The 25,005-nt window shown below is 39.1% G+C and overlaps 1 protein-coding gene across 3 annotated transcripts in view; it reads left to right on the plus strand.

Annotated features, from left to right (window-relative positions):
• The window catches only part of CEP162 (centrosomal protein 162), a 103,056-nt gene that overhangs the window by 66,357 nt on the left and 11,694 nt on the right, over positions 1 to 25,005 (plus strand). For 2 of the 3 annotated variants that reach the window (XM_020885723.2, XM_020885724.2), the window contains exons 20-26: positions 764 to 927; positions 2,186 to 2,290; positions 5,071 to 5,283; positions 6,390 to 7,039; positions 10,889 to 11,030; positions 12,133 to 12,231; positions 24,366 to 24,500. In XM_020885723.2, coding sequence (XP_020741382.2) covers positions 764 to 927; positions 2,186 to 2,290; positions 5,071 to 5,283; positions 6,390 to 7,039; positions 10,889 to 11,030; positions 12,133 to 12,231; positions 24,366 to 24,500 — 1,508 coding nt within the window. Of the gene's footprint in view, positions 1 to 763; positions 928 to 2,185; positions 2,291 to 5,070; positions 5,284 to 6,389; positions 7,040 to 8,268; positions 9,387 to 10,888; positions 11,031 to 12,132; positions 12,232 to 24,365; positions 24,501 to 25,005 lie in introns of those variants that run through there. The other variant, XM_070464463.1, reaches the window with a different exon arrangement.

Below are 25,005 nucleotides of genomic sequence, written 5' to 3' on the forward strand. Positions count from 1 at the left end.
ATGCCCATCGAGTCGGTGATGCCATCCAGCCATCTCATCCTCTGTCGTCCCCTTCTCCTCCTGCCCCCAATCCCTCCCAGCATCAGGGTCTTTTCCAATGAGTCAGTCTCTTCGCATGAGGTGGCCAAAGTATTGGAGTTTCAGCTTCAGCATCAGTCCTTCCAATGAACACCCAGGACTGATCTCCTTTAGGATGGACTGGTTGGATCTCCTTGCAATCCGACAAGTATTTGCCAAATGAACAAGTAACATTGTACTATGTTGTAGAAAACACAAAGATGGATACGGCATATCTCACCAGGGAAAACAAAGGAGAGTAAAATAAGGAAGCAGAAAAGTTTAATATTAAAAAAATTAGAAATAAACATGAGGATGCTAATGAGGATTTCAGAGAAGAGTGGCATTTGAGCTGGGTCCTGACAGAGAGATTCATAGGTAAAGAAACGGAGAGGCCCAGAATCTGACATTTGTTTTCATAGAAATGACTTTACTTTTATAATGAAAGTCATTGGAAAATCTATTAATCAAGAATTTCTAGATGCCATTTTTGCTGCAAGTTTGATGATGTGGACTATGAGCACAGTCTTCATCCTGCTTCACTAATACACTAAAGTGGACACAACCTTACAAAAAAACAAGTTTTTTGCCTCTTAATAGCACTTTCATTAGAGAGGCATTGGTTTTCATTCAAAATGTTTTAATTTAGTTTATTTCCACATTTTGAAAAATTATTATCGAGTTATTGAATTACTTGATCTTATAGGTGAAAAATTATATGAAATAAAAATTATAGAAGAAACCCATAAACAAGAAATCAGTCGTCTGCAAAAAAGATTACAGTGGTATGCCGAAAATCAGGAACTTCTAGATAAAGATGCAGTTCGGCTTAAAGAAGCAAATGAAGAAATTGAGAAGCTGAAACTTGAGGTAACAGATCAGTTCAGAATGTGTTCTATAGATGAACCCTGTTATCCTCAACACTCCTTCATAGGCCTGTGTCATTGAGTCAGTATACTTGAAATTCTGTTAATTACAGTGGTCGGGTTGACTTTGGTTTGTGTTTATTTGTGTAGTCTATTTTAGATTAAACTGAGAATACAGGCAGCTCTCTGTATCCACAAGTTCCCTATCCAGCAGATTAAACCAATCAAAACCAATCATGGATTAAAAATAATCAGAAAAAACAGAATGTCAAAAAGCAGAATTTGCTATGCAGTGGCAACTATTTTCACAGCATTTACGTTGTTTTAGGTATTATAAATAATCTAGAGATGATTTAAAGTATATAGGAAAAAAGTGAAAGTTGCTCAGTCGTGTCTGACTCTTTGTGACCCCATGGACTGTAGCCCGCCAGGCTCCTCTGTCCATGGAATTCTCCAGGCAAAAATACTGGAGTTTGCCATTTCCTTCAAGGGACCTTCCCGACCCAGGGATCGAACCCAATCTCCTGCATTGTGGGCGGATTCTTTACTATCTGAGCCACCAGGGAAGCCCAGTGTAGAGATGATTTAAAGTATACAGGAGTTACATGCAAATTCTACACCATTTCATACAAGGGGCTTGAGCATCCTTGGATGTTAGTATCTGTGGAGTTTGGGAACCAGTGCCTGGCCCACCCCCTCCCATTATCAAGGCATGGTTATAAATCCAAGCTCCTTACCACAGCCTGTGAGGTTCCCACGTGGTCTGAACGCGCCCTGCCTCTCCAGCCCCGTCTGTAATGCCCTTCCCCAGTCACGCTCCTCCAAGCACAGCAGGCCTCCCTCTGGTTCCTGAGCATGCTGAGCCCAGGCCACTGGTCACTTTGGCCTGAAGTGGTCTGGCCTGCGTCCTTCCCATGTCTCTTCGTTTGTTTCAGCTCTGATTTCTCCTCCCCAGAAGGATCTTCCTGACCTCTTTATCTAATGTAGCTACCAGTCCTGCTCCCCTCTGACTGTTTCTCATTCTTTCACTTTATTTTCTTTGTAGTACTTGTCATGCTCAGAAGTTACTTATTTACTTCATCAGCTCATCAGAGCTCTCCTTCCATTAGGATATAAACCCCATGAAAGCAGGGGTCTGGCTTGTCTTATTTGCTCTGTGTCTCCAGCACAGTGCTCTAAAATGAACTCCCATCATGCTTTCCTCTTGAGGTCTGCTGTGTTTCAAGTGTATGTTTCTTAACATCGTCTTTCCTTATTGGTAGGTTGAGAAGCTGAAAGCTGAATCTGGAAATCCATCCATCCAGCAGAAGATACGTTTAAAAGAAAAAGCAGCTGATACCAAAAAAATTCAGGATCTAGAGCGACAGGTATGTGTTCAGGGTAAATTTTCTTTAAGATATTTTATATACAGTGCATTTTTGTTTTTTATTTTAGAAGTTCCTATATGATGTAGTCAACTGGCAAGCTTTTGGTGTTACTCATTCATTTTAATATAGAACTGCTTCTGCTTTCAACTTTGAATACAGTGTTCAAAGTAACAATAAAAGCAGGAAACAAAATCATTTTATATAATCTGTGATTCTATGAATAAAGAAATTTTTAGAGCCACGTGTCTCATTAGGTGGTAGACCTACTGATGGAAGGTTGTTTGCATCCCAACTCTATTTGACATCCAGGAAGAAAGAAACAGAACTTTGACACTCTGGGTGTAGAGCTAGGATCTTTCTCCTGAAGGATAGGTGAGAGAGGAGGTAGGGTAGGAGACCCTCCAGGTGGGAGTGTGTTAGTAGCACTTGGGAAATCTTGTGGGATGCTCTGGAAACCGAACATCCCACCTCCCAGAGAGCGGGCCTCATTTTGAGCCCTTGCTCACACTGTGTGTGTGCACACAGTTGTGTCCAGCTCGTTGCAACCCTGTGGACCGTAGCCCACCAGGCTCCTCTGCCACTCTTTAGACTTAGAAATACTCATGTCACGGTCAGTGTGCTGGGAGACTTTTCAAAAACTGCATAGTGACACTTATTAGGATCAAGTTTTTTCTTTTTCATTGAAGTAGTTATTTTGTAAGCAGAAATACTAATAAACTTTTTCCTTATGTTTTTACAACCTTCTGTAATATAGTGTTTGTATTCATAACTAAATATTAAAATAGAATTTCCAGCCCTGTTCATAAGGGCACATGATTCTACAGTTGTGACACTTAGATGTACAGCTATTATTCCATCACAGACCTGAAACTGTGAGGTCATCACTGGGCTGAATATTATCCCCATTTTAGAAGAAGAAGGAAAACTGGGCAAAAAATTAACTTCGTTAGTTTTACAGGACCTGTTAGATTAAAAGGTATGATTTGGTAGTTTGGTTCAGTGGCCACAGAAGGAAGAGGAAAGAGGTGGTTTGAAGAGCTAGAAATATTCTGAAATAACTATAGTCTAGGATTGTTTGACTTTTTTTCCCCCCAGTGCTTAAGACTTAGATTAGCCCATGTAGAAGAAGCCATCCAGAATTGCAACAAAAGACCAAAGGAACCACTTCAGCACTAGACGACTTAATTTTAAGAGAATACTGTGGAACCAAACGTATAAGAGTAAAAAAATAAAACATGCTTAAAACAAACTTAAGGTTTGAAATGGTGACCCATATTGACCAGAAATATGTTATAAAAGTAACCTCCCTCTTTTACTAGCACTTTCATTAAAAATTTATTGGTTTATTGGATTAGAGCTTTCTAAAATATTACTCATTAATATTTTGTATAGTTTGCTACATGTGCATTTCAAATCCTATTCTCTTTCCATGAGCAGACGTTTCTATCCTAGTGATTGTAAGTCTTAATATATATTTTATAATCAAGGTATATCAATATATTCAGAATCATTTTGAGCTGTATTCTGAAATTATAGAATAAAACATCCTTTTTTCTAAATAGTAAGTACATAAGGAAAAGTGGGGCTAATTGTATGCATGTTAATAGTGAAAATTTCAGGTTATGTTCATTCATTCATGCTCTTATTTAATGATATATTCAGTAGTTTAATTTCCAGTGAGATTTTTAAAAAAAAAATTGTATGATAGAGCCACACTGATAACAGTGACCAAATAAAAATATTAAAAAACCAGATTAGAGAAGATAAAAATTAGTTTTCCACCAAAAATGTAGTATACATTTTAAAATATCAAAATCAGATTGCAAACACGACTTAAAATTTAAATGAATATATTATAGACATGTTAAATCCATTTTTAAAAACTAGTTTCTTTTTTAATTTATTTTTTAGTTGAAGGATAATTGCTTTATAGAATGTTGTTATTTTCTGCCAAATATGGTCTCTTTTTAATATACATGGAATGTATGTGTGTATGTATATATATATATATATATATATATATATATATATATATATACCTTTATATGCTTACATCTGATCTAGATTTTTAATACCAGAGGAAGCAAAACTGAAAATTTTGCAGATGAAATTACCAGTATTTGTATCTGGATATATTCCACTTGACATCTGTATACATTTATGTCCATATCAATGTACATATCTGTGTACATTTATGAATGTGGAAGCAGTCTTCAGGAATGGAAATACTTGCTGTTAACTTTGCAAATGGTGTTACCTCTAGGTACCTACTAGGACTAATAGTCTAGAAACAGGATTTTGAGCAATCCATTTTGCCTTAGGAAAGGTGGTTTTTGAGACCAGATCATGATAAAACCATAATCAGGCCTTCATCACATGCTGGCCACTCTGCTAATCACTTCACTGAGATAAATGTCATCTTATCCTCACTTAATTGCATGAACACCATGAAATCAGTATTGTTTTCTTGCTGTTTTACCAGTGAGGCAGAGATTTAGATGAGTGTAATAGGAAGTCACAAGATCTATTTCAAATAAATATAAGAGGGTTTCTGTAAACTAATCAGTTAAATTAGACTTATACTCCTAGTGTTTTTTAATCAGATAATCTAGATTAGAAAATTTGAAATTTGTGCTACTGTACGTTTGATTTAGTCTTGAGATGTGATATAAACATCTCTTTGAAATCTAAACATGGCTAATATAATCTAAATGTGTACATTAAACTGCTTAATTTTAATATAGCTGTGACTTTAAATGCCTACTACAATATTTCACTAGGTTAAGGAAATGGAAGGAATTCTAAAGAGACGATACCCCAATTCTTTGCCAGCTTTAATACTGGCTGCATCAGCAGCTGGTGATATAGCAGATAGAAATACAGTGGAATTTATGGAAAAAAGGATAAAAAAACTAGAAGCTGATCTGGAGGGCAGAGATGAAGAAGCAAAGAAAAGCCTTCGTACCATGGAACAGCAGTTTCAGAAAATGAAGGTAAGTGCCAGGTTAGCCATGGAGGTGGGGCTCTGAGGTGCGCCATGGGAGTTAGAGCGTCTTAGAATGAGACAGAAGAGGATGTCTTGGGATGGGGCAGTAGGGAGCAGTGCAGAGACCAAATAGAGGAATGAATTCCAACCCCTCCGTTTTGATCTGTCTAAATTTTCCCAACTTTTTCCTTTTTCTAGTCCCTCTCTCATCCCACTTTTGCCCCTGCTCGTATTTTGGCCACTTCTTCATTTCTGATTCCCAGTGCACATCAAGTGTTCATTTGCCTTTGCATGTGCTCTTCCTTCTTCTGAAATAGCCCTGTTTCCATTTATCCCCAAATTTATACACACCTCTCAAGGCTGAACTTGAATGTGCTCTCTCGCTGCCATCGTCTCCCCTTCCCTCAAGGCCTCCAGACACACTTGGGTGCCTCATCCCCTCTGCCGTGTGTTCATAGGCCGTTAACCGCAGGACATTGAAACTTGCCATGTCACTCTTCTCACCAGGCTGTGAACTGTTGGAACCCAGGAACTGGATTTATCTGTAGGGTCTGATGCAGTACTGGCAGTTGTAACTCAATAAATGCTCATTGAATGAATGAGCGAAACCCTCCTCCCTCCTTGGCCTGGACTGTTAGGTTATGTTTGTTAATTTAGCTCCAGTGTGCAAATTCCAGTCTGACTTCAATGAAATTTCTAAATTGATGTTAAGCCGTTGAAAATGTGCTATTTCTTATAGACGTCAGTATCCCCAACTGCTTTCTCTATTTATCCTCAGGGAGAATAGTTTGTCAGTTTGCATAGAGAGGGGTACACAGTAATGGTGAGACTTAAAATAAGTTTTAGTATACAAAAACGTGTAATTTAATGTTGTGAAACAACATACAGCATTATGAAATTATATAACATAAATTGAGAATATGGAATGGAATGCCTATCAAAGATTAGGACTTCAACACACTTGACTGACTCATGGAGCATGGCCTTGGAGGCATCAGAATATATGGTGGGCCCCTGAATGAAGGAAAAGGCAGGGCCCGGGAGAGTTCAGGGCTTCGGTAACTAATGAAGCACTTAGCAGTGGTCTGTTGTTGCATGGATTCTTTTCTGCAGATTCAGTATGAGCAGAGACTGGAGGAACAGGAGCAGTTACTTGCTTGCAAATTGAAGGAGGCAGCCCAGAACCAACAGGACAACTCCTCAAGGGCTAAAGCCCTGGAGAAGGAACTGGATGATGTTAAGGAAGCCCATCAAATCACCGTAAAAAACCTTGAAGCTGAAATAGATGTCCTTAAACATCAGAATGCTGAATTGGAACTCAAGAAGACTGAGAAGGATGATAAAGATTTCCAGTCCATAGAGTTCCAGGTGGAACAGGCTCACTCTAAAGCTAAACTGGTCAGGCTCAATGAGGAGCTGGCTGCAAAGGGGAGAGAGATACAGGACCTTTCCAAAACTGTGGAGCGGCTTCAGAAGGAGAGGAGAAAGATGCTCTCTAACCAGCACCCTAGGGCTCGAGAGGAGATGACAGCCAAAAGGGTGAAGAAAGATGGTCTGCACCCTGGCAAAGGAAATGCTGACTCCTCCGGAACTCTGGAGGGCAAGCTTTACCAACCACATACTTTTACTGATTCCCACGTTTCAGAGGTTTTACAAGAAAACTGCAGATTGAAAAATGAAGTGGCAAGATTAACTATGGAGGGGAATGAGCTGAAGATGAAATCTGAAGCTACAGTGAATCAATTTGAAAACACCATGAAAAGGTAAAGATAAGTTAATTTGTCAGTGTGTAGAGACATAGAAAATTAAAAAATTTTAAGATGTATTTCCCCTGGGTAATTAGTTTGACCCTGAACTAAATTCACAAACCAAAATTTAAGAACCTGTGTAATGTGGCATTTCCTTCTCCAGGAGATCTTCCCCAACCCCATGGATCAAACCTGGTTCTCCCGCATTGCAGGCAGATTCTTTACCATCTGAGCCACCAGGGAAGCCCCCTGAACCAAATACACAAACCAGATTTTAAGAACCTGTATAACATGGCTAAGTGTAGATCTGTTTGAGGGTTGGATCTCCTACCTGTTGCAAGCCGAGAATCTGGTGAACTGGGATCTTCTTGTGAACCCCATCCTTCCTGCCCAGTCTTGTGTCTCTGCAGATATCCAAATGGTGTTAGTAAGCTGACCCATCTCTACAGATTTATGGTTGTGGTAGGCAGATGGCTGTCAGAAAACAGCTCTTGTTAAAATCAGTTGATATCCTAAGAGGAAACGGTGCTCTTTTCCAAACTCTTCGAATTAATCTTGTGATCACATCTGTCCATGCCTTGAAGAACTTCTGCATCTTTCTTTCTCAGACTCTCCAAGACCTCCTCTGAGCCTTCTCAGAGGCGTACATCTTTCTCACCCAATCAGACCAAGCTCTGGGCCTCTTTCTGCCTTTCGGACCAGGTTTCCCACAGGCCGCCTCTCCTTGTGTTTCCCCGACTTCCTCTCGGCATGGTCCGTGCTCACACTGCTGGCCCTGGTCTCTGGAGAAGGACGGTCCTGTCGCTTTTTCTGCATGGACACTGGAGACAGTGTCGCCTGCACTGCCTTTCCTGAAAGGCTTTCCTCCCTTCGTCTCCATGACCTGCCAGCTCTCACTAAAGCTCCTCTACTGCTTTTAAGTGACTCCTGATTCCTGTTCATTCTTCTGCCTCAAAAATCTGACTTTGTTACAAAGTTTTTGGCTTTTGACTGTCTATTCTCTGATCCTTCTTCTTTGCTAAACTCACCCATTCTTTATGGCTTCTATGAACCTGACTCCTAGATTTTACTTTTCAAGACTTATTTTATTCCCTGGGTTCAGATGTTACATCTGAAAATTTGTTGGATTGTTCCTCTTGGAATCAGTAGTATTTCAATTTTTTTTTCCTCTATTTAACATGCAAAATAATCCCCTCTTCCAGCATCCCTGTCTCTGTCTGTGACCATACTTTTTCAATTTCCAGGCCCAGCTTTACCACCTTTATTCCTTGGATTGACAGTCTGTGGGGTGCTTCCTTATAAGTACTTATTTTGCTTTCTTCCTCCATTTACTAGTGTGGCCCGCTTGGTTTACTAGGCAGTTGGCCCACCCTGATCTCCCTGATTTCGTTTCTTTCTCCCCTGATCATCTTGCTTAAAAATCATTAATATTCTTTAGTATTCCTGTGTCTGAGTCACTGTCCTCCAGTGACTCCCAACTTTGCTCAAACATCAGGACTAAATTTCTGTCCCTAGCATCTCAAGTCCCATCACTATTCTAATCCTGCTCTATCAGAGTTGTGTTACTTGCCAAGTTTCTTCCCTGCCTTTTGCTCATTCATGTTTCATTTTCTAGGAAAAATATTACCCAGAGCTGCTTAGAAATTTCCTGCTCCCACCTCCAACTCCTGTATAACTTATGTACCAAGAAAGCACTGTCATACACCACCTTACAGCTTCTTGAGAACTGATGTCAGATTATACTTTTGCAACTGTAGGCAATAATAGGTCTGAATATGAAGTTCAACATAAGGTTTAGAGTGTATAAAACATGTGTAATTTAATGTTTGTGAAGCAACATATTAATTGTGAAGTTATATAACATATTGAGAATATATAATATTATGACCTTCAGAGATTAGAATTTCAGTACACTTGACTAGGGCTTCCCAGATGGCTCAATAGTAGAGAATTCACCTGCCACTCTAGGAGATACAGGTTCGATCCCTGGGTTGGGATATGCCCTGGAGAAGGGAACAGAAACTGATTCCAGTGTTCTTGCCTGGGAAATCCCACAGACAGAGGAGCCTGGCCAGCTGTAATCCGTGGGGTTACAAAGAGTTGGACACAAATAAACACACACACACACTTGACTAAATTAAGGAGCCCAGAGTTGGAAGCATCAGAATGAGTAGTGATTGCCTGAATGAAGGAAGAGATAGGACCTGGCAGAGTGCAGGGAGAAGTAGAAGCAGCACCTAACAAATGCTTATTGATTGATAGGCAGCCACGTCTGATTGAGCCATCACGGCAGTTATATCACTTCCAAATTGAAACCTTGATTCTTTGTCCTGAATATGATAGTGGTAATGAAGCCGGTTGAAAAGAATGTGTTGTTCAGTCGCTCAGTCATGTCTGACTCTTTGTGACCCCATGGACTGCAGCAGGCCAGGCTTCCCTGTCCTTCACCATCTCCTGGAGTTTGCTCAACTCATGTCCATTGAGTCGATGATGCCATCCAACCATCTCATCCTCTGTCGTCCCCTTCTCCTCCTGCCCTCAGTCTTTCCCAGCATCAGGGTCTTTTCCAATGAGTCAGCTCTTCGCATCAGGTGGCCAAAGTATTGGAGCTTCAGCATCAATCCTTCCAATGAATATTCAGGGTTGATTTCCTTTAGGATTGACTGGTTTGATTTCCTTGCTGTCCAAGAGACTCTCAAGAGTCTTCTCTAGCACCACAGTTTGAAAGCATCAGTTCTTTGGCGCTCAGCCTTCTTTATGGTCCAACTCTCACATCTATACATGACTACTGGAAAAACCATAGCTTTGACTATCTGGACCTTTTTGACGTCTCCAAAAATAATTTAAAATTCAGATTTTCCTGTAAATTTTCCTAGACACAATTTTTTAGTTGTTAGTCTGTTTCTGAGACAGCTCTGAACCGGAGATGTGAAAACTAACCTTTCTTCTTTTGGCTGTTTTTTTTACTATGGTTCAGTTATATCATGGGTACTTTAGGCTTTTATGCTTGTCCTAGGACCCTAATAACACTGTTTCAGTGAAGAAGTATTCATATAGTCAGATAAGCAACTGATATGTTTGTTTATAGTTTGGGAATTGCCATATTATCAACAGTGATTGCTAAATGTCTGCTTTCAATAAAATTGTGTCATTTTTAAATAATTTTTCCAACAAGAGAGGAAATGGTTATCTGTAAGAAATGTCCCGCTTTTTAGTCATAACTTTACCATTTACTGAACAACTGCTGAATGCATAAATTTTGTCACAGAGACAAATGAGCAGTCCCTCACATTTAATGGTCCAATTAGGTTCAGACTACCTTACGTCCTGAGAATTACCGTAAAGATCATTTTATTCTCAAAACCTGAAGCTAGCCCTGAAGTTATGCATGGGCTGAAAGCTGGTGAGTGTTGCCTAGAGACAGAGCATTTGAGGATCTAAAGAATTGGGGCAGTAAATATGAGTTTATCTTAAAAGGTAAAATAACAAGCTCTTTACCTTAAATCCAGACAACATTTACAGCCTTTGTTTCTCTCAAAGTGCCCCAGGCTGCTGGTGGTGTCTGGCTCTGCTGGGCTCAAACCCCAGCTCTACAGTTTACTGACCTAGGATCCCAGATATATCACTCTTTCCTACACTCAAGTTTGCCTTTATAAAATTGAGTAAATAAGAGCAAGCTCATGGAGTGGCTGTAAGAATGCCTAGGCAGTAATGTCTAAAGCACCGAGCACAGCGCAGTAGATGCTGGTGCCTTCTCTCCGTCTGCTTCTTTAAGCTCCTGGCTTCTTATACTGTTTATAAGCTAACTGAATTACAGGTTGAAGAACCACTTTTGTGTGTGGTTTTCTTTACTTTGCTCTAAAGGTTCAAGGAAGAAACTGCAGCACACATCACATCTCTCAAAGCATCTCATCAGAGGGAAGTAGAGAAACTCCTTTGCCAAAATGCAGTTGAAAATTCTTCTTCCAAAGTAGCTGCACTAAATCGTAAAATAGCAACTCAGGAGGTAGGTGACTTTAATAAACTTCGACTGTGATGTGATTTTTCTTCCCCAAGATGGTTGCCAAAGTATCTGGAAGTACTTAACTTCACTGCTTAAGTTTGGTGATAGAAATGAGAAATTATCGTTGCTTTTTTTTTTTTTTAAATAGGAGTTGACACCCTTACCATACATGTGTTTAACTATTCAGCTTTACTGTTATACATCTTAATAAGTGTTTTTGCAATTTTGTCCCTATATTTCTCAAATAGTCCTTCTCCTAAGTAGGTTGTAATAGGTGGTTCAGGGATAAATTGAATATGATTAGGACCTTAGCACTTGAACCTGTGTTGAACCATCTCCCTTCACCCCAAGTCCAAACTGACAAGTCACTCTTCTTTCCTGTTTTTCATTAAATAAAGAATGTTTCCTAGCCATTCAGGCACGGGGGATAAAGTAGTGAACAGAGACATGTACACACTTCTAGTCAATACGAAGCACATTCATCTGAGAATCATGGCGGGGCGTATTGACAGCTCATCTGCATTTCCTCACGTGTGTCGTCCTTGGATAGCATATATGTCAGCTGTAACATTTACCAGTGTCAGCTGTGTGGCCTGTCTTCTGTGGCTTTTACAAATTGAAAAAAAAATGATTAAAAGAGAACTTTCGACTTACTCTCAAATGACGTATCTAAGAAAAAAGAAAAGAAAGCAAATATGGCAAAACATTAGCAGTGAGTAATTCAAGTGGAAGAGTATATGAATGTTCCATGTGCTCTTCATCTTTTTTGTAGGTTTTAATTTTAAAAACCAAGTTGGGTAGAGGGGGGATCTTCAAGAAATAATTCCCTCATGACCACCTCTCCCACCCATAATAATTTAACAGCATCTTAATTAAAAAGAAATCCATCAGTTGTGGAAGTTTGAGCATGGGCAAAATATGAGATATGAAATTATTGTAAATTTTCTTATATGTAAAAACATTATTATTAGATTCAGGCAATTTTAAAATAGGATCCTTTTAATTTTTTTTAATACATACAAAGGTCATTAGTTCACTTTCCTATATTTTTCAAATGTTCATGGAAAAACTTGACTAACTCAGCACTGCTAACATAATTTCCTAGGTACTTTTAAAACATTTTCAAAACCAAGTCACCGAGCTGCAGAGTAAACAAGAGTCTCTTGTCGTTTCTCAAGTTCGAGAGGAAATCCTACAGAAAGAGGTAAGAAGTAACCAAAATATTGGGCTGATGTAAGCTTCTTAGCCATTTCAGTCACATAGTCCTGCATAATTTTTTAATTTAAGTGTACAAATGGAGATAACTCAGAAATGACTGTCCTGTCAAGAAAATATTACTATTTCCCCAGATGAAGCTCAAATAGCAATTAAATTATTTATGTTTGTATTTGTTAAGATTTTCTGGGGAGTGGGGAAATGGGGCAGATTTGGTTTGGTGGTTTTGATTTTTTAGGAGGTAAAATTGTATAATTAAGGCCATTTCTGCAATAAGTAGTAACACTATTTAGTTAAGAAAAAGGTAAGTAAATTATTATGACAGTATTGCTGGATCATCAGGAACAGTACCATTACAGGAAATAGACCTTTCTGGAAGTTCACCATTTTGATTACTCTGAGATCCTTTTGATTCTAGAAAGTGTGAAAAATCAAATAAACTGTGCATTCTATTCTTTGAAGCTTATACATCATTTTTTTTATTATTCAGGGGCTTATTAAATCACATGATAAAAGTGAAACATACAACTAAATTGCATCATGGAAAGATTAATGTAAAATACTGCACAGTCACATAACTATCCACTTAAACATCTTGTTCTTAGAGTTCAAGGACCATAGTTGAACACTGTGCATACTTTTCACTGTTGAAAATATACATAAACTTTGTTGTATAAGTAATAAACGTACAGAACCTCACAGACCTGAAGTAAAATTTTTAGGAAAACAGTGAAAAGAAATAGATGTTCATGTTTGCTGAATGAAGATCAGTTTTGGTCAAGTTCCTGTATTCTTAGTTTGGGAATAGCTGAATATTTTTAAAATAGAAAAGCTGTAACACATGATTTCCAAGCCTGTGTAACTAGAGGACTAAGGAAATCACTTCATTTCTTGAATAAAGCTAGTGACAATCCGCCTTTTGATATGGACTGTACTTAAAATAGCTGTTTTAACATGGCTTATTTATTCCCACCACTGATAACCCTGTAAAGGTCCTCTCTGATGGCGTGTGTGTTATGAACCATTTCATCTCAGGCCAGTGGGAATATGAACCATTGCTAGCCTGTATCAGCTCCAGGAATTATTCAGATTACTGTTTCTAATGACTCCAAAATTGCCTTTAGCCAACACACTAGGTCGCCATAGAGCTTATCTTGTTTGTTTCCCTTCTCTCATGAATTATAGTCCTGCAGTGCTGTTAACCAGTGCTTGAAAAGAGTTGTGTCTTATATTGACTGGTTTCTCTGCTTGTTTAAGAAATGTGTTGCTGACGCTTACTACACCATGGCCTCGAGTGAAAGCACACTGTGTGTGATATCAAAAATGGTGAATTCCGTTTTTTGACTGCTTGTTTTTTTTTAATGTTTTCTTCCCGTTTTTTTTTTTTTCTTTATTTTTTATTAGTTGGAGGCTAATTACTTCACAATATTGTAGTGGTTTTTGCCATACATTGACATGAATCAGCCATGGATTTACATGTATTCCCCATCCTGATCCCCCCTCCCACCTCCCTCCCCATCCCTTCCCTCTGGGTCTTCCCAGTGCACCAGCCCTGAGCATTTGTCTCATGCATCCAACCTGGACTGGTGATCTGTTTCACCCTTGATGCTATACATGTTTCAATGCTGTTCTCTCAGATCATCCCACCCTCGCCTTCTTCCATAAAGTCCAAAAGTCTGTTCTAAACATCTGTGTCTCTTTTTCTGTCTTGCATATAGGGTTATCATTACCATCTTTCTAAATTCCATATATATGTGTTAGTATACTGTATTGGTGTTTATCTTTCTGGCTTACTTCACTCTGTATAATGGGCTCCAGTTTCATCCATCTCATTAGAACTGATTCAAATGTATTCTTTTTAATGGCTGAGTAATATTCCATGGTGTGTATGTACCACAGCTTCCTTATCCATTCATCTGCTGATGGGCATCTAGGTTGCTTCCATGTCCTGGCTATTATAAACAGTGCTGCGATGAACATTGGGGTGCACATGTCTCTTTCAGTTCTGGTTTCCTCAGTGTGTATGCCCAGGAGTGGGATTGCTGGGTCATATGGCAGATCTATTTCCAGCTTTTTAAGGAATCTCCACACTGTTCTCCATAGCACCTGTACTAGTTTGCATTCCCACCAGCAGTGTAAGAGGGTTCCCTTTTCTCCACACCCTCTCCAGCATTTATTGCTTGTAGACTTTTGGATAGCAGCCATTCTGACTGGCGTGTAATGGTACCTCATTATGGTTTTGATTTGCATTTCTATGATAATGAGAGATGTTGAGCATCTTTTCATGTGTTTGTTAGCCATATGTATGTCTTCTTTGGAGAAATGTCTGTTTAGATCTTTGGCCCATTTTTTGATTGGGTCATTTATTTTTCTGGAATTGAGCTGCAGGAGTTGCTTGTATATTTTTGAGATTAATCCTTTGTCTGTTGCTTCATTTGCTATTATTTTCTCCCAATCTGAGGATTGTCTTTTCACCTTGCTTATAGTTTCCTTTGTTGTGCAAAAGCTTTTAAGTTTAATAAGGTCCCATTTGTTTATTTTTGCTTTTGTTTCCACTGTTCTGGGAGGTGGATCATAGAGGATCCTGCTGTGATTTATGTCAGAGAGTGTTTTGCCTATGTTTTCCTCTAAGAGTTTTATAGTTTCTGGTCTTACATTTAGATCTTTAATCCATTTTGAGTTTATTTTTGTGTATGGTGTTAGAAAGTGTTCTAGTTTCATTCTTTTTTACAAGTGGTTGACCAGTTTTCCCAGCACCACTTCCTAAAGAGGTTGTCTTTTTTCCATTGTATATTCTTGCCTCCTTTGTCAAAGATAAGGTGTCCATAGGTTCGTGGATTTATCTCTGGGCTTTCTATTTTTGTTCCATTGATCTATATTTCTGTCTTTGTGCCAGTACCATACTGTCTTGATGACTGTGGCTTTGTAGTAGAGTCTGAAGTCAGGCAGGTTGATTCCTCCAGTTCCATTCTTTGTTCTCAAGGTTACTTTGGCTATTCGAGGTTTTTTGTATTTCCATACAAATGTGAAATTATTTGTTCTAGTTCTGTGAAAAATACCATTGGTAGCTTAATAGGGATTGCACTGAATCTATAGATTGCCTTGGGTAATATAGTCATTTTGATAATATTGATTCTTCCAATCCATGAACACAGTATATTTATCCATATACTTGTGTCCTCTTTGATTTCTTTCATCAGTGTTTTATAGTTTTCTATATGTAGGTCTTTTGTTTCTTTAAGTAGATTTATTCCTAAGTATTTTATTCTTTTTGTTGCAATGGTGAATGGTATTGTTTCCTTAATTTCTCTTTCTGTTTTCTCAGTGTATAGGAATGCAAGGGATTTCTGTGTGTTAATTTTATATCCTGCAACTTTACTATATTCATTGATTAGCTCTAGTAATTTTCTGGTAGAGTCTTTAGGGTTTTTATGTAGAGGATCATGTCATCTGCAAACAGAGTTTTACTTCTTCTTTTCCTGTCTGGATTCCTTTTATTTCTTTTTCTGCTCTGATCTGTGGCCAAAACTTCCAAAACTATTTTGAATAGTAGTGGTGAGAGAGGGCACCCTTGTCTTGTTCCTGACTTTAGGGGAAATGCTTTCAATTTTTCACCATTGAGGATAATGTTTGCTGTGGGTTTGTCATATATATAGCTTTTATTATGTTGAGGTATGTTCCTTCTTTTCCTGCTTTCTGGAGAGTTTTTATCATAAATGGATGTTGAATTTTGTCAAAGGCTTTTTCTGCATCTATTGAGATAATCATGTTTTTTTTCTTTCAATTTGTTAATGTGGTGTATTACATTGATTGATTTGTGGATATTAAAGAATCCTTGCATTCCTGGGATAAAGCCCACATGTATTGGTCATGATGTATGATCTTTTTAATATGTTGTTGGATTCTTTATACTAGAATTTTGTTAAGGATTTCTGCATCTATGTTCGTCTTTGATATTGGCCTGTAGTTTTCTTTTTTTGTGGCATATTTGTCTGGTTTTGGTATATGGGTGATGGTGGCCTCATAGAATGAGTTTGGAAGTTTACCTTCTGCAATTTTCTGGAAGAGTTTGAGTAAGATAGGTGTTAACTCTTCTCTAGATTTTTGGTAGAATTCAGCTGTGAAGCCATCTGGTCCTGGGCTTTTGTTTCCTGGAAGATTTCTGATTACAGTTTCGATTTCCTTGCTTGTGATGGGTCTGTTAAGATCTTCTATTTCTTTCTGGTTCAGTTTTGGAAAGTTATACTTTTCTAAGAACTTGTCCATTTCTTCCAAGTTGTCCATTTTATTGGCATAGAGCTGCTGGTAGTAGTCTCTTATGATCCTTTGTATTTCAGTGTTGTCTGTTGTGATCTCTCCATTTTCACATTTCTAATTTTGTTGATTTGGTTTTTCTCCCTTTGTTTCTTGATGAGTCTGGCTAATGGTTTGTCCATTTTATTTATCTTTTCAAGAAACCAGCTTCTAGCTTTTTTGATTTTTGCTATGGTCTCTTTTGTTTGCTTTGCATTTATTTCTGCCCTAATTTTTAATATTTATTTCCTTTTACTAACCCTGGGGTTCTTCATTTCTTCCTTCTCTGATTGCTTTAGGTGTAGAGTTAGGTTATTTATTTGACTTCATTCTTGTTTCTTGAGGTAAGCCTGTAATGCTATGAACCTTCCCCTTCGCACTGCTTTTACAGTGTCCCATAGGTTTTGGGTTGTTGTGTTTTCATTTTCATTCATTTCTATGCATATTTTGATTTCTTTTTTTATTTCTTCTATGATTTATTGGTTATTCAGAAGCGTGTTGTTTAGCCTCCATATGTTTGAATTTTTAATAGTTTTTTTCCTGTAATTGAGATCTAATCTTACTGCATTGTGGTTCAGAAAAGATGACTGGAATGATTTCAGTTTTTTTGAATTTACCAAGACTAGATTTATGGCCCAGGATGTGATCTATTCTGGAGAAGGTTCTGTGTGCACTTGAGAAAAAGGTGAAATTGATTGTTTTGGGGTGAAATGTCCTATCAATTAGGTCTAGCTGGTCCATTGCATCATTTAAAGTTTGTGTTTCCTTGTTAATTTTCTGTTTAATTGATCTATCCATATGTGTGAGTGGGGTATTAAAGTCTCCCACTATTATTGTGTTATTGTTAGTTTCCCCTATTGTTATTGTTATAGTATTTGCCTTACATATTGCAGTGCTCCTATGTTGGGTGCATATATTTATAATTGTTATATCTTCTTCTTGGACTGATCCTTTGATCATTATGTAGTGTCCTTCTTTGTCTCTTTTCACAGCCTTTATTTCAAAGTCTATTTTATCTGGTATGAGTATTGCTACTCCTGCTTTCTTTTGTTCTCCGTTTGCATGAAGTATTTTTTTCCCAGCCCTTCACTTTCAGTCTGTATGTGTCCCTTGTTTTGAGGCGGGTCTCTTGTAGATAGCATATATAGGGGTCTTGTTTTTGTATCCATTTAGCCAGCCTTTGTCCTTTGGTTGGGGCATTCAACCCATTTACATTTAAGGTAATTATTGTTAAGAATGGTCCCGTTGCCATTTGCTTTGTTTGGGGTTCGAGTTTATACAGCCTTTCTGTGTTTCCTGTCTAGAGAAGATCCTTTAGCATTTGTTGAAGAGCTGGTTTGGTGGTGCTGAATTCTCTCAGCTTTTGCTTGTCTGTAAAGCTTTTGATATCTCCTTCATATGTGAATGAGATCCTTGCTGGGTACAGTAATCTGGGTTGTAGGTTATTCTCTTTCATTACTTTAAGTATGGCCTGCCATTCCCTTCTGGCCTGAAGGGTTTCTATTGATAGATCAGCTGTTATCCTTATGGGAATCCCCTTTGTGTGTTATTCGTTGTTTCTCCCTTGCTGCTTTTAATGTTTGTTCTTTGTGTTTGATCTTTGTTAATTTGATTAATACGTGTCTTGGGGTGTTTCGCCTTGGGTTTATCCTGTTTGGGACTCTCTGGGTTTCTTGGACTTGTGTGACTATTTCCTTTCCCATTTTGGGGAAGTTTTCAGCTATTATCTCCTCGAGTATTTTCTCATGGCCTTTCCTCATTTCTTTTGATTCTTTTTTCTTTTTTCCTCTCTCCTTCATTTATTTCCACCATTTTGTCTTCTACCTCACTTATCCTATCTTCTGCCTCTGTTATTCTACTGTTGGTTCCCTCCAGAGTGTTTTTGATCTCATTTATTGCATTATTCATTTTTAATTGACTCTTTTTTATTTCTTCTAGGTCCTTGTTAAACATTTCTTGCATCTTCTCAATCCTTGTCTCCAGGCTATTTATCTGTAACTCCGTTTTGTTTTTAAGATTTTGGATCATTATTATCATTATTCTAAATTCTTTTTCAGGTAGATTCCCTATCTCCTCTTCTTTTGTTTGGCTTTGTGGGCATTTTTCACATTCCTTTACCTGCTGAGTATTTCTCTGCCTTTTCATCTTGTTTAGATTGCTGTGTTTGGAGTGGCCTTTCTGTATTCTGGTGGTCTGTGGTTCCTTTTTATTGTGGAGGTTTCTCCCAGTGGGTGGGGTTGGACAATTGGCTTGTCAAGGTTTCCTGGTTAGGGAAGCTTGCGTCGGTGTTCTGGTGTGTGGAACTGGATTTCTTCTCTCTGGAGTGCAATGGAGTGTCCAGTAGTGAGTTTTGAGATGGGTCTATGGGTTTGGTGTGACTTTGGGCAGCCTGTATATTGACGCTCAGGGCTATGTTCCTGCATTGCTGGAGAATTTGCGTGGTATGTCTTGCTCTGGAACTTATTGACTCTTAGGTGGTGGTTGGTTTCAGTGTAGGTATGGAGGCTTTTGGATTATGTCTTATTAATTAATGTTCCCTGTAGTTAGGAGTTCTCTGGTGTTCTCAGGTTTGGGGCTTAAGCCTCCTGCCTCTGGATTTCAGTCTTATTCTTCCATTAGCCTCAAAACTTCTCCATCCATACAACACTGATAATAAAACTTCCTGGTTAATGGTGAAAAGATTCTCCACAGTGAGGGACACCCAGAGAGGTTCACAGAGTTACATGAAGAAGAGGAGAGGGAGGAAGGAGATAGAGATGAGCAGGAGGAGAAAAAGGGGGACTCAAGAGGAGAGAGACAGATCTACGCAGTACTCTGTTCCCTAAGTGTTCTCCGCAGCCCAGAACACCCACAGAGATTCACAGAATTGGATTGAGAAGAGAAGGGGGAGGGAGGAAATAGAGGTGATCTGGGGGAGAAAAAGGAGAGTCAAAAGGGGGAGAGAGTAATCAAACCAGTAATCACACTCCTGAGTAAAAATGGGTACTGAAGATTGGATTCTTAAATGTCCAAAATTGATATCAAATACTGGAAAACAAAGGTTAAAAATCTAGAGTAGATGGTAGGTCCTTAAAAATACAATATTAAAAACAAAAACAGAAACACAAAAAATTTAAGAAATACGTATGAAGTTTGCTTTAAAAATAGGGTCCTTTTTTTTTCTGCAAGGTTATAGTGGGTTATAAAAATGAAAATTAAGGAGTAATATAGGAGTAATAGAGGACTTTAAAAAAAAAGAAAAAAAATTTTTTTTTAAATTAAAAAAAATAATAGTAAAAATATATCTAGGAATTTCTCTGGAGCTGTTGCGGGCAGTGTGGGTTTGGTTCAGTTTCAGATAGCTCCTTGTTCCAGCTTACACTTCTCGATATCTATAGGCCCCTTCCGGTGTAGTCGGTGTTACCTACAGGGATTTTAATCTGTTGCAGCGGTCACTTCTGAAGCAGTTCCCTTTGTTTATTTGGCTTCTGTTTGCAGGTCTCTTCAGTGTCTAATTTCCGCCCTGACACAAGCGGGCGGAGGTGGTCTCTTGTTTAGGTTCGCTTGTTCAGTCGTGCTGCGGGGAGGGAGGGGCGCTGCAGACAAATGTCACTGGCCTGTGTGGGGAGCACTCGCAGTGTTCTGGCCACACTGGGTTTGCCCCGCTCACGGGTGTGTGCTTTCCCCGTCTACACTGCTCAGGCTCCAGGCTGCTCTCCAGGGAGCGGGCCCTGAGTTGCGTGCACTTCCCAGGCCTAAGCCGCTCAGGTTCAGGTTTTCGGGTACTCCACAAAGGTGCAGACTCGGTTGGGCCTAAGTTTTGTGCCTTCTCCACCTGAGCAGCTCAGGAAGCCAGGAGCTTGACGAGCGCACTCTCTTCAGGTGCAGCACGACTTCTCCCCTCCCCGTCCCAGCCTCAGTTTCCGGGTGCACTGGTCCGGTGCGCCTTGTGTCTCTTCTGGGGAGCTGATCTCTGGCTGCGACCCTCCCAGCGGATGTCAGCCATCCAGAATCTCAGGAAGTCTTTGGTTAGAAACTGGAAGCCTGTTTGCAGTTTGGTAGGGGATGCCATCTCTGGGGCTGCGTTTGTCCCGGGCGCCCGCCTCCTGCCTCCGGCAGAGGATGGGCCAGTCCACAGCCGGCTAGCTCTTCTCTGGTATTGCTCAGTTCTTTTGTTCTGGAACGGGCCGGCTGTGCCTTAGGTTAGGGCTTTTCGCAGGTTAATTCTCTCTCTCTCTCCCCCTCTCTCCCTCCCTCCCTCCCTCCCCTAAGCAGTGCCACCTGCTCCTCTCCATTCAGCCCCCACTTGCTGGTGGCTGATGCGAGCATCTGGGGTGCTTTTCTGCTGGGAGTTGCTTTGGGGCATGTAATCTGTGGGTTTTATTTATTTTTCCTCCCAGTTAGGATGCCCTCCGAGATTCGAAAACTTCCCCCAGACCCGCCAGTGAGAGGGTTTCCTGTTGTTTGGAAACTTCCTCTATTAAAAGTCTCCCTTCCTGGATGGATCTAAGTCCCTAGCTCTTTTGTCTCTCTATTTATCTTTTACATTTTGTCCTACCTCCTTTTGAAGACAATGGGCTGCTTTTCTGGGTGCCTGATGTCCCCTGCTAGAGATCAGAGGTTGTTTTATGTAGTTTGCTCTGCGTTCAAATGTTCTTTTGATGAATTTGTGGGGGAGAAAGTGGTCTCCCCATCCTATTCCTGACTGCTTGTTTTTAAAGCAGTTTTGTAGAGCCATAAGAAAAAACTGAGTAATTTCAATTTTTTCAACATAGTTCAAAGGACCTTTTTAGGTTCCTTTGATGGTGTCATATTTACCCTGATTTTTTTGTGATCCTTGACTCCCTCATTGATTATCTGTGCATTTGAGTCAGGTTTTCTCTGGCAGAGATGGTTCTTCACTGGTCAGCTCAGCTTGGGTTTCTGGGTGTGCCTGCTGGTCATGTCCTTGGCTGTGTGGGTCTTGCTTTCAGGGTGTATTTTTGGGCAGGGCCAATGCCTGAGCTCTGAAGTTGGGGCAAGAGGGATGCCATTGACTAAACACAGTTGGGCGGGATTTGGGGTTTGATTTCCATACCTAAGTGAAGCTATTTCCTAGCCTGTATCCACAGTACCAGGGGTGGCTTATGATCACTGTATGGCTAAGTATTTACTTAAACCTACACTTTATAATAGGAGTCAAAATCGTAATAATGATAGTTACTGTTTATTAGGGGTTTCCTGTATACTAGGCACTGTGTTAAGTGTTCTGTGTGGTTCTCACAGTAACCCAAAAGAGTAGGTACGATTATTCCTACTTTATATACAAAGAAACTGACGGTGAGAAAAATGAAATAACTGACCTGAGGTGCTGGTTCAGTCCCTCAGTCACGGCAGACTCTTGGTGCCGCACATTCAGCAGCACACCAGGCCTCCCTGTCCTTCACTGTCTCCCGCAGCTTGCTCAAGGTCACATCCACTGAGTCAGTGATGCCCTCCACCCGTCTCATCCTCTGTGGCCCCCTTCTCCTTTTGCCCTCAGTCTTTCCCAGCATCAGGGTCTTTTCCAATGAGTTGGTTCTCTCATTAGGTGGCTAAAGTAACCTGTTACCAGGCCATAGCCAAAGTACCAGCATAGGACTCAGGGCCTCTAGCTCCAGGTTCAAGGTTATTTTACTATTTACCAGTCCCCTATCATTGGACATTCAGGTTGTTGCCAGGTTTTTCTATAGTATTCAAGTCGCAGGAAGCATTTTTTTTAACCTCACACCTTTCTTTTTTTTTGAGGTGTTTGGATTATTTATCATATCCATTTGCTAAGAACTTTAGACAATATATACATTTTGGATGTTGTTTGGTCCCAGCGATATTGAGATTTCTGTGTGTGGTGTGTGTTTTTTAAAGCCGGAAACACTTTTGATCATGCATCTTTCCTTATGTATCCAATTGCCTCCAATGGACATATTCACTAAAATAAAAGAATTTTTTTTAAGGACTTTAATTATACTCTTAAAGGTGCTTCTTAAGAGGTACAAATGAGGGAACGTTATCTTTACTCTTTGTCTAGAACCAAATCTCTGAATTTATGTAATTTACGAATGGATGTTTAATCTTTGAAAAGTGACTCCATTGAATGATTCACGGGTGATGCTAAGCACCTGCTGTCTGCTATGCACAGCTGTAGGAGCTAGGAAAACTTAAGGACAAAGACAAAATCCCAGTTCTCGTGGAGCTTATGCTTTGTTTGGTAGTGAGACCATAAACAAATACAAGTTTTGATAAAGAAGATCAACTGAGTTAACATTTGTCCTTAGCATAACACCTAGCCCACGATACTGCCATAACTCATTACTGCTTATCCTTTAAGACTCAGACACAGCTGCCTCCGGCTGAGAATCCTGCGGCCACCTCTCCTTCAGGTTACGAGCCCCTCACTCACCACCTTACTATGCACGCAACTCTCCACCGCAGCATATCATGTTAGAATTGTCATCTACTCAACTTGCTCCTTCCTCTAGACTAGAACGCTCCTGGTGTACCCAGAATGGGTCACCTGTGGTCACAAGATGATGGTGACTGGAAAGGTGATCTGAAAACAAACTCAGTCATTTTTCAATCATTAAAATGTTTGTAGAGGATGAAGTGATATTTGACTAATACATGTATGACAGTGCTTCTGACAACTGTCTTAGTTCAATAATCATTGCTGGTTTTGTTTTGGGGGTAGTTTTTTGTTTGTAGGGGTTTGTTTTTTACAATTTTGTTTTCAGACATGATTTTTTTGCCCACCACTCATCACCACGGCATGGTATGTACAGCATCTCCCCAATCTTTCTGTAAGTCATCCCCATTAACGTCTGTTTATTTATTTGGTCACTGATGATATACAGGATGTCCTGCATTTAAACTGTTTAGATTTGCCACTGATTTAATTTGCTTATATTTTCACATTTTTTAAACTAACTTCAGAAGAGCATATTGGTTCTTTTTTTTTTTTTTAAGTATTATTGGTGTTTTTAGGTACTAGGTGGTTCCTTGTAAAACATGACTGTTAACTTTATCCATTTTCATTTGTTTGTTAATTATTTTGCCTTTTGATAACAGTTTGCAGGTTATCATAATTATATGGTATAACGAGTGCTACTAATTGTTTTATGAAGTCCAATATAGAGATCCCTCATATCACCTCCATTTCACTCCCTGGTGCCACAAAAATTTTACCATTTTTTTCTCTGGGCCATGACATGAAAAAGGAGGTACTATGCTAGACTGTCCTCTCTGTGAGGACAGGGACCGTGCACTCTGGAACCTAAGACACAACCAGCACAAAAAGAGTTCAGTGCTTACTCATCTCTGTTTTATATGTGTATGTCACATGTGGAATGAATTATTATAAGTTATAAGATGATAAGAACTGGAAAGAGAATTACAAATAGAATTACAGGGAGTGACAAAAAAGGGTTCATATTTATTGAATCCTCTGTGTGTTTTAAATGTATTATTTAATCCAAAAAGTAGTCACACTATTAACATATACTTTGTAGCAAGGCTGAATACATCAAAGAAAGTGCCAAACTTAATTTTGGGCACTACAGCCAGCCTGCATACCTGGGAGAGAGAAGTTGGTCCACTCATCTGGAACCTTTTCAAATGTGAGGTCAGTTCAGAGCTAGGATGAGTCTTTACTTTCTGGACTGAAGAAGTGAAAGCTATTACTCTTAACAACTCCAGATACCTTTGATGTTAACAAGAAGTCTCTGGTCTAAAGAAATTTTATACAAAGAATATACAGTGAATGTTCTTCTAATGATTGCCAGTGAAAAATGAATTATTTCCTTATAATTTCCCATTTATTTCATATCTCAACTTCAGATTACAAAACTCTTGGAAGAATTAAGAGAAGCCAAAGAAAATCATACACCGGAGATGAAACATTTCATGGTCTTAGAAAAGAAAATCAGACAGATGGAAATGAGACATGAGCAGAGAGAACAGGAGCTGCAGCAGGTAAGTTAGTGAATTATATTACACATTTGTGCAGTTGGTAAATTAGTGAATTATATTACACATTTGTGCAGTTGGTAAGTTAGTGAATTATATTACACGTTTGTGCAGGTCTTCACGTTTAAGTCCTCCAGTTTACTGTGTTTTTGTCATCCCTAACAGATTACTTCTTTCAGAGTGTTTTCATTATATATTGATTTTATTCTAGATAAGTGTATAGCTTTTAAGAGAAAATAAGACTAATTCTCAAATACTTGAAGATTGGTTTACCTTATATCTAGAAAAATAGAGAAACAACTTTTGTATTATGTTCTTAATTATTGATGGATGCCTAAAAGATAGGCATTTTACCCTGGGAATAGGACTCTTGGAAAACATGTACATATTTAAGTCATTTTAATAAATGTTAGTAAGGTACAGGCTTATATTGAAATGTGATCATTTAAAATATCATTTGCCTAGCGCTGTTAACATTATGATTACTACAAATAACAAATAACAAATCAAG

The sequence above is a fragment of the Odocoileus virginianus genome, unplaced genomic scaffold (genome assembly GCF_023699985.2).
Source record: "Odocoileus virginianus isolate 20LAN1187 ecotype Illinois unplaced genomic scaffold, Ovbor_1.2 Unplaced_Contig_24, whole genome shotgun sequence".
Taxonomy (NCBI): domain Eukaryota; kingdom Metazoa; phylum Chordata; class Mammalia; order Artiodactyla; family Cervidae; genus Odocoileus; species Odocoileus virginianus.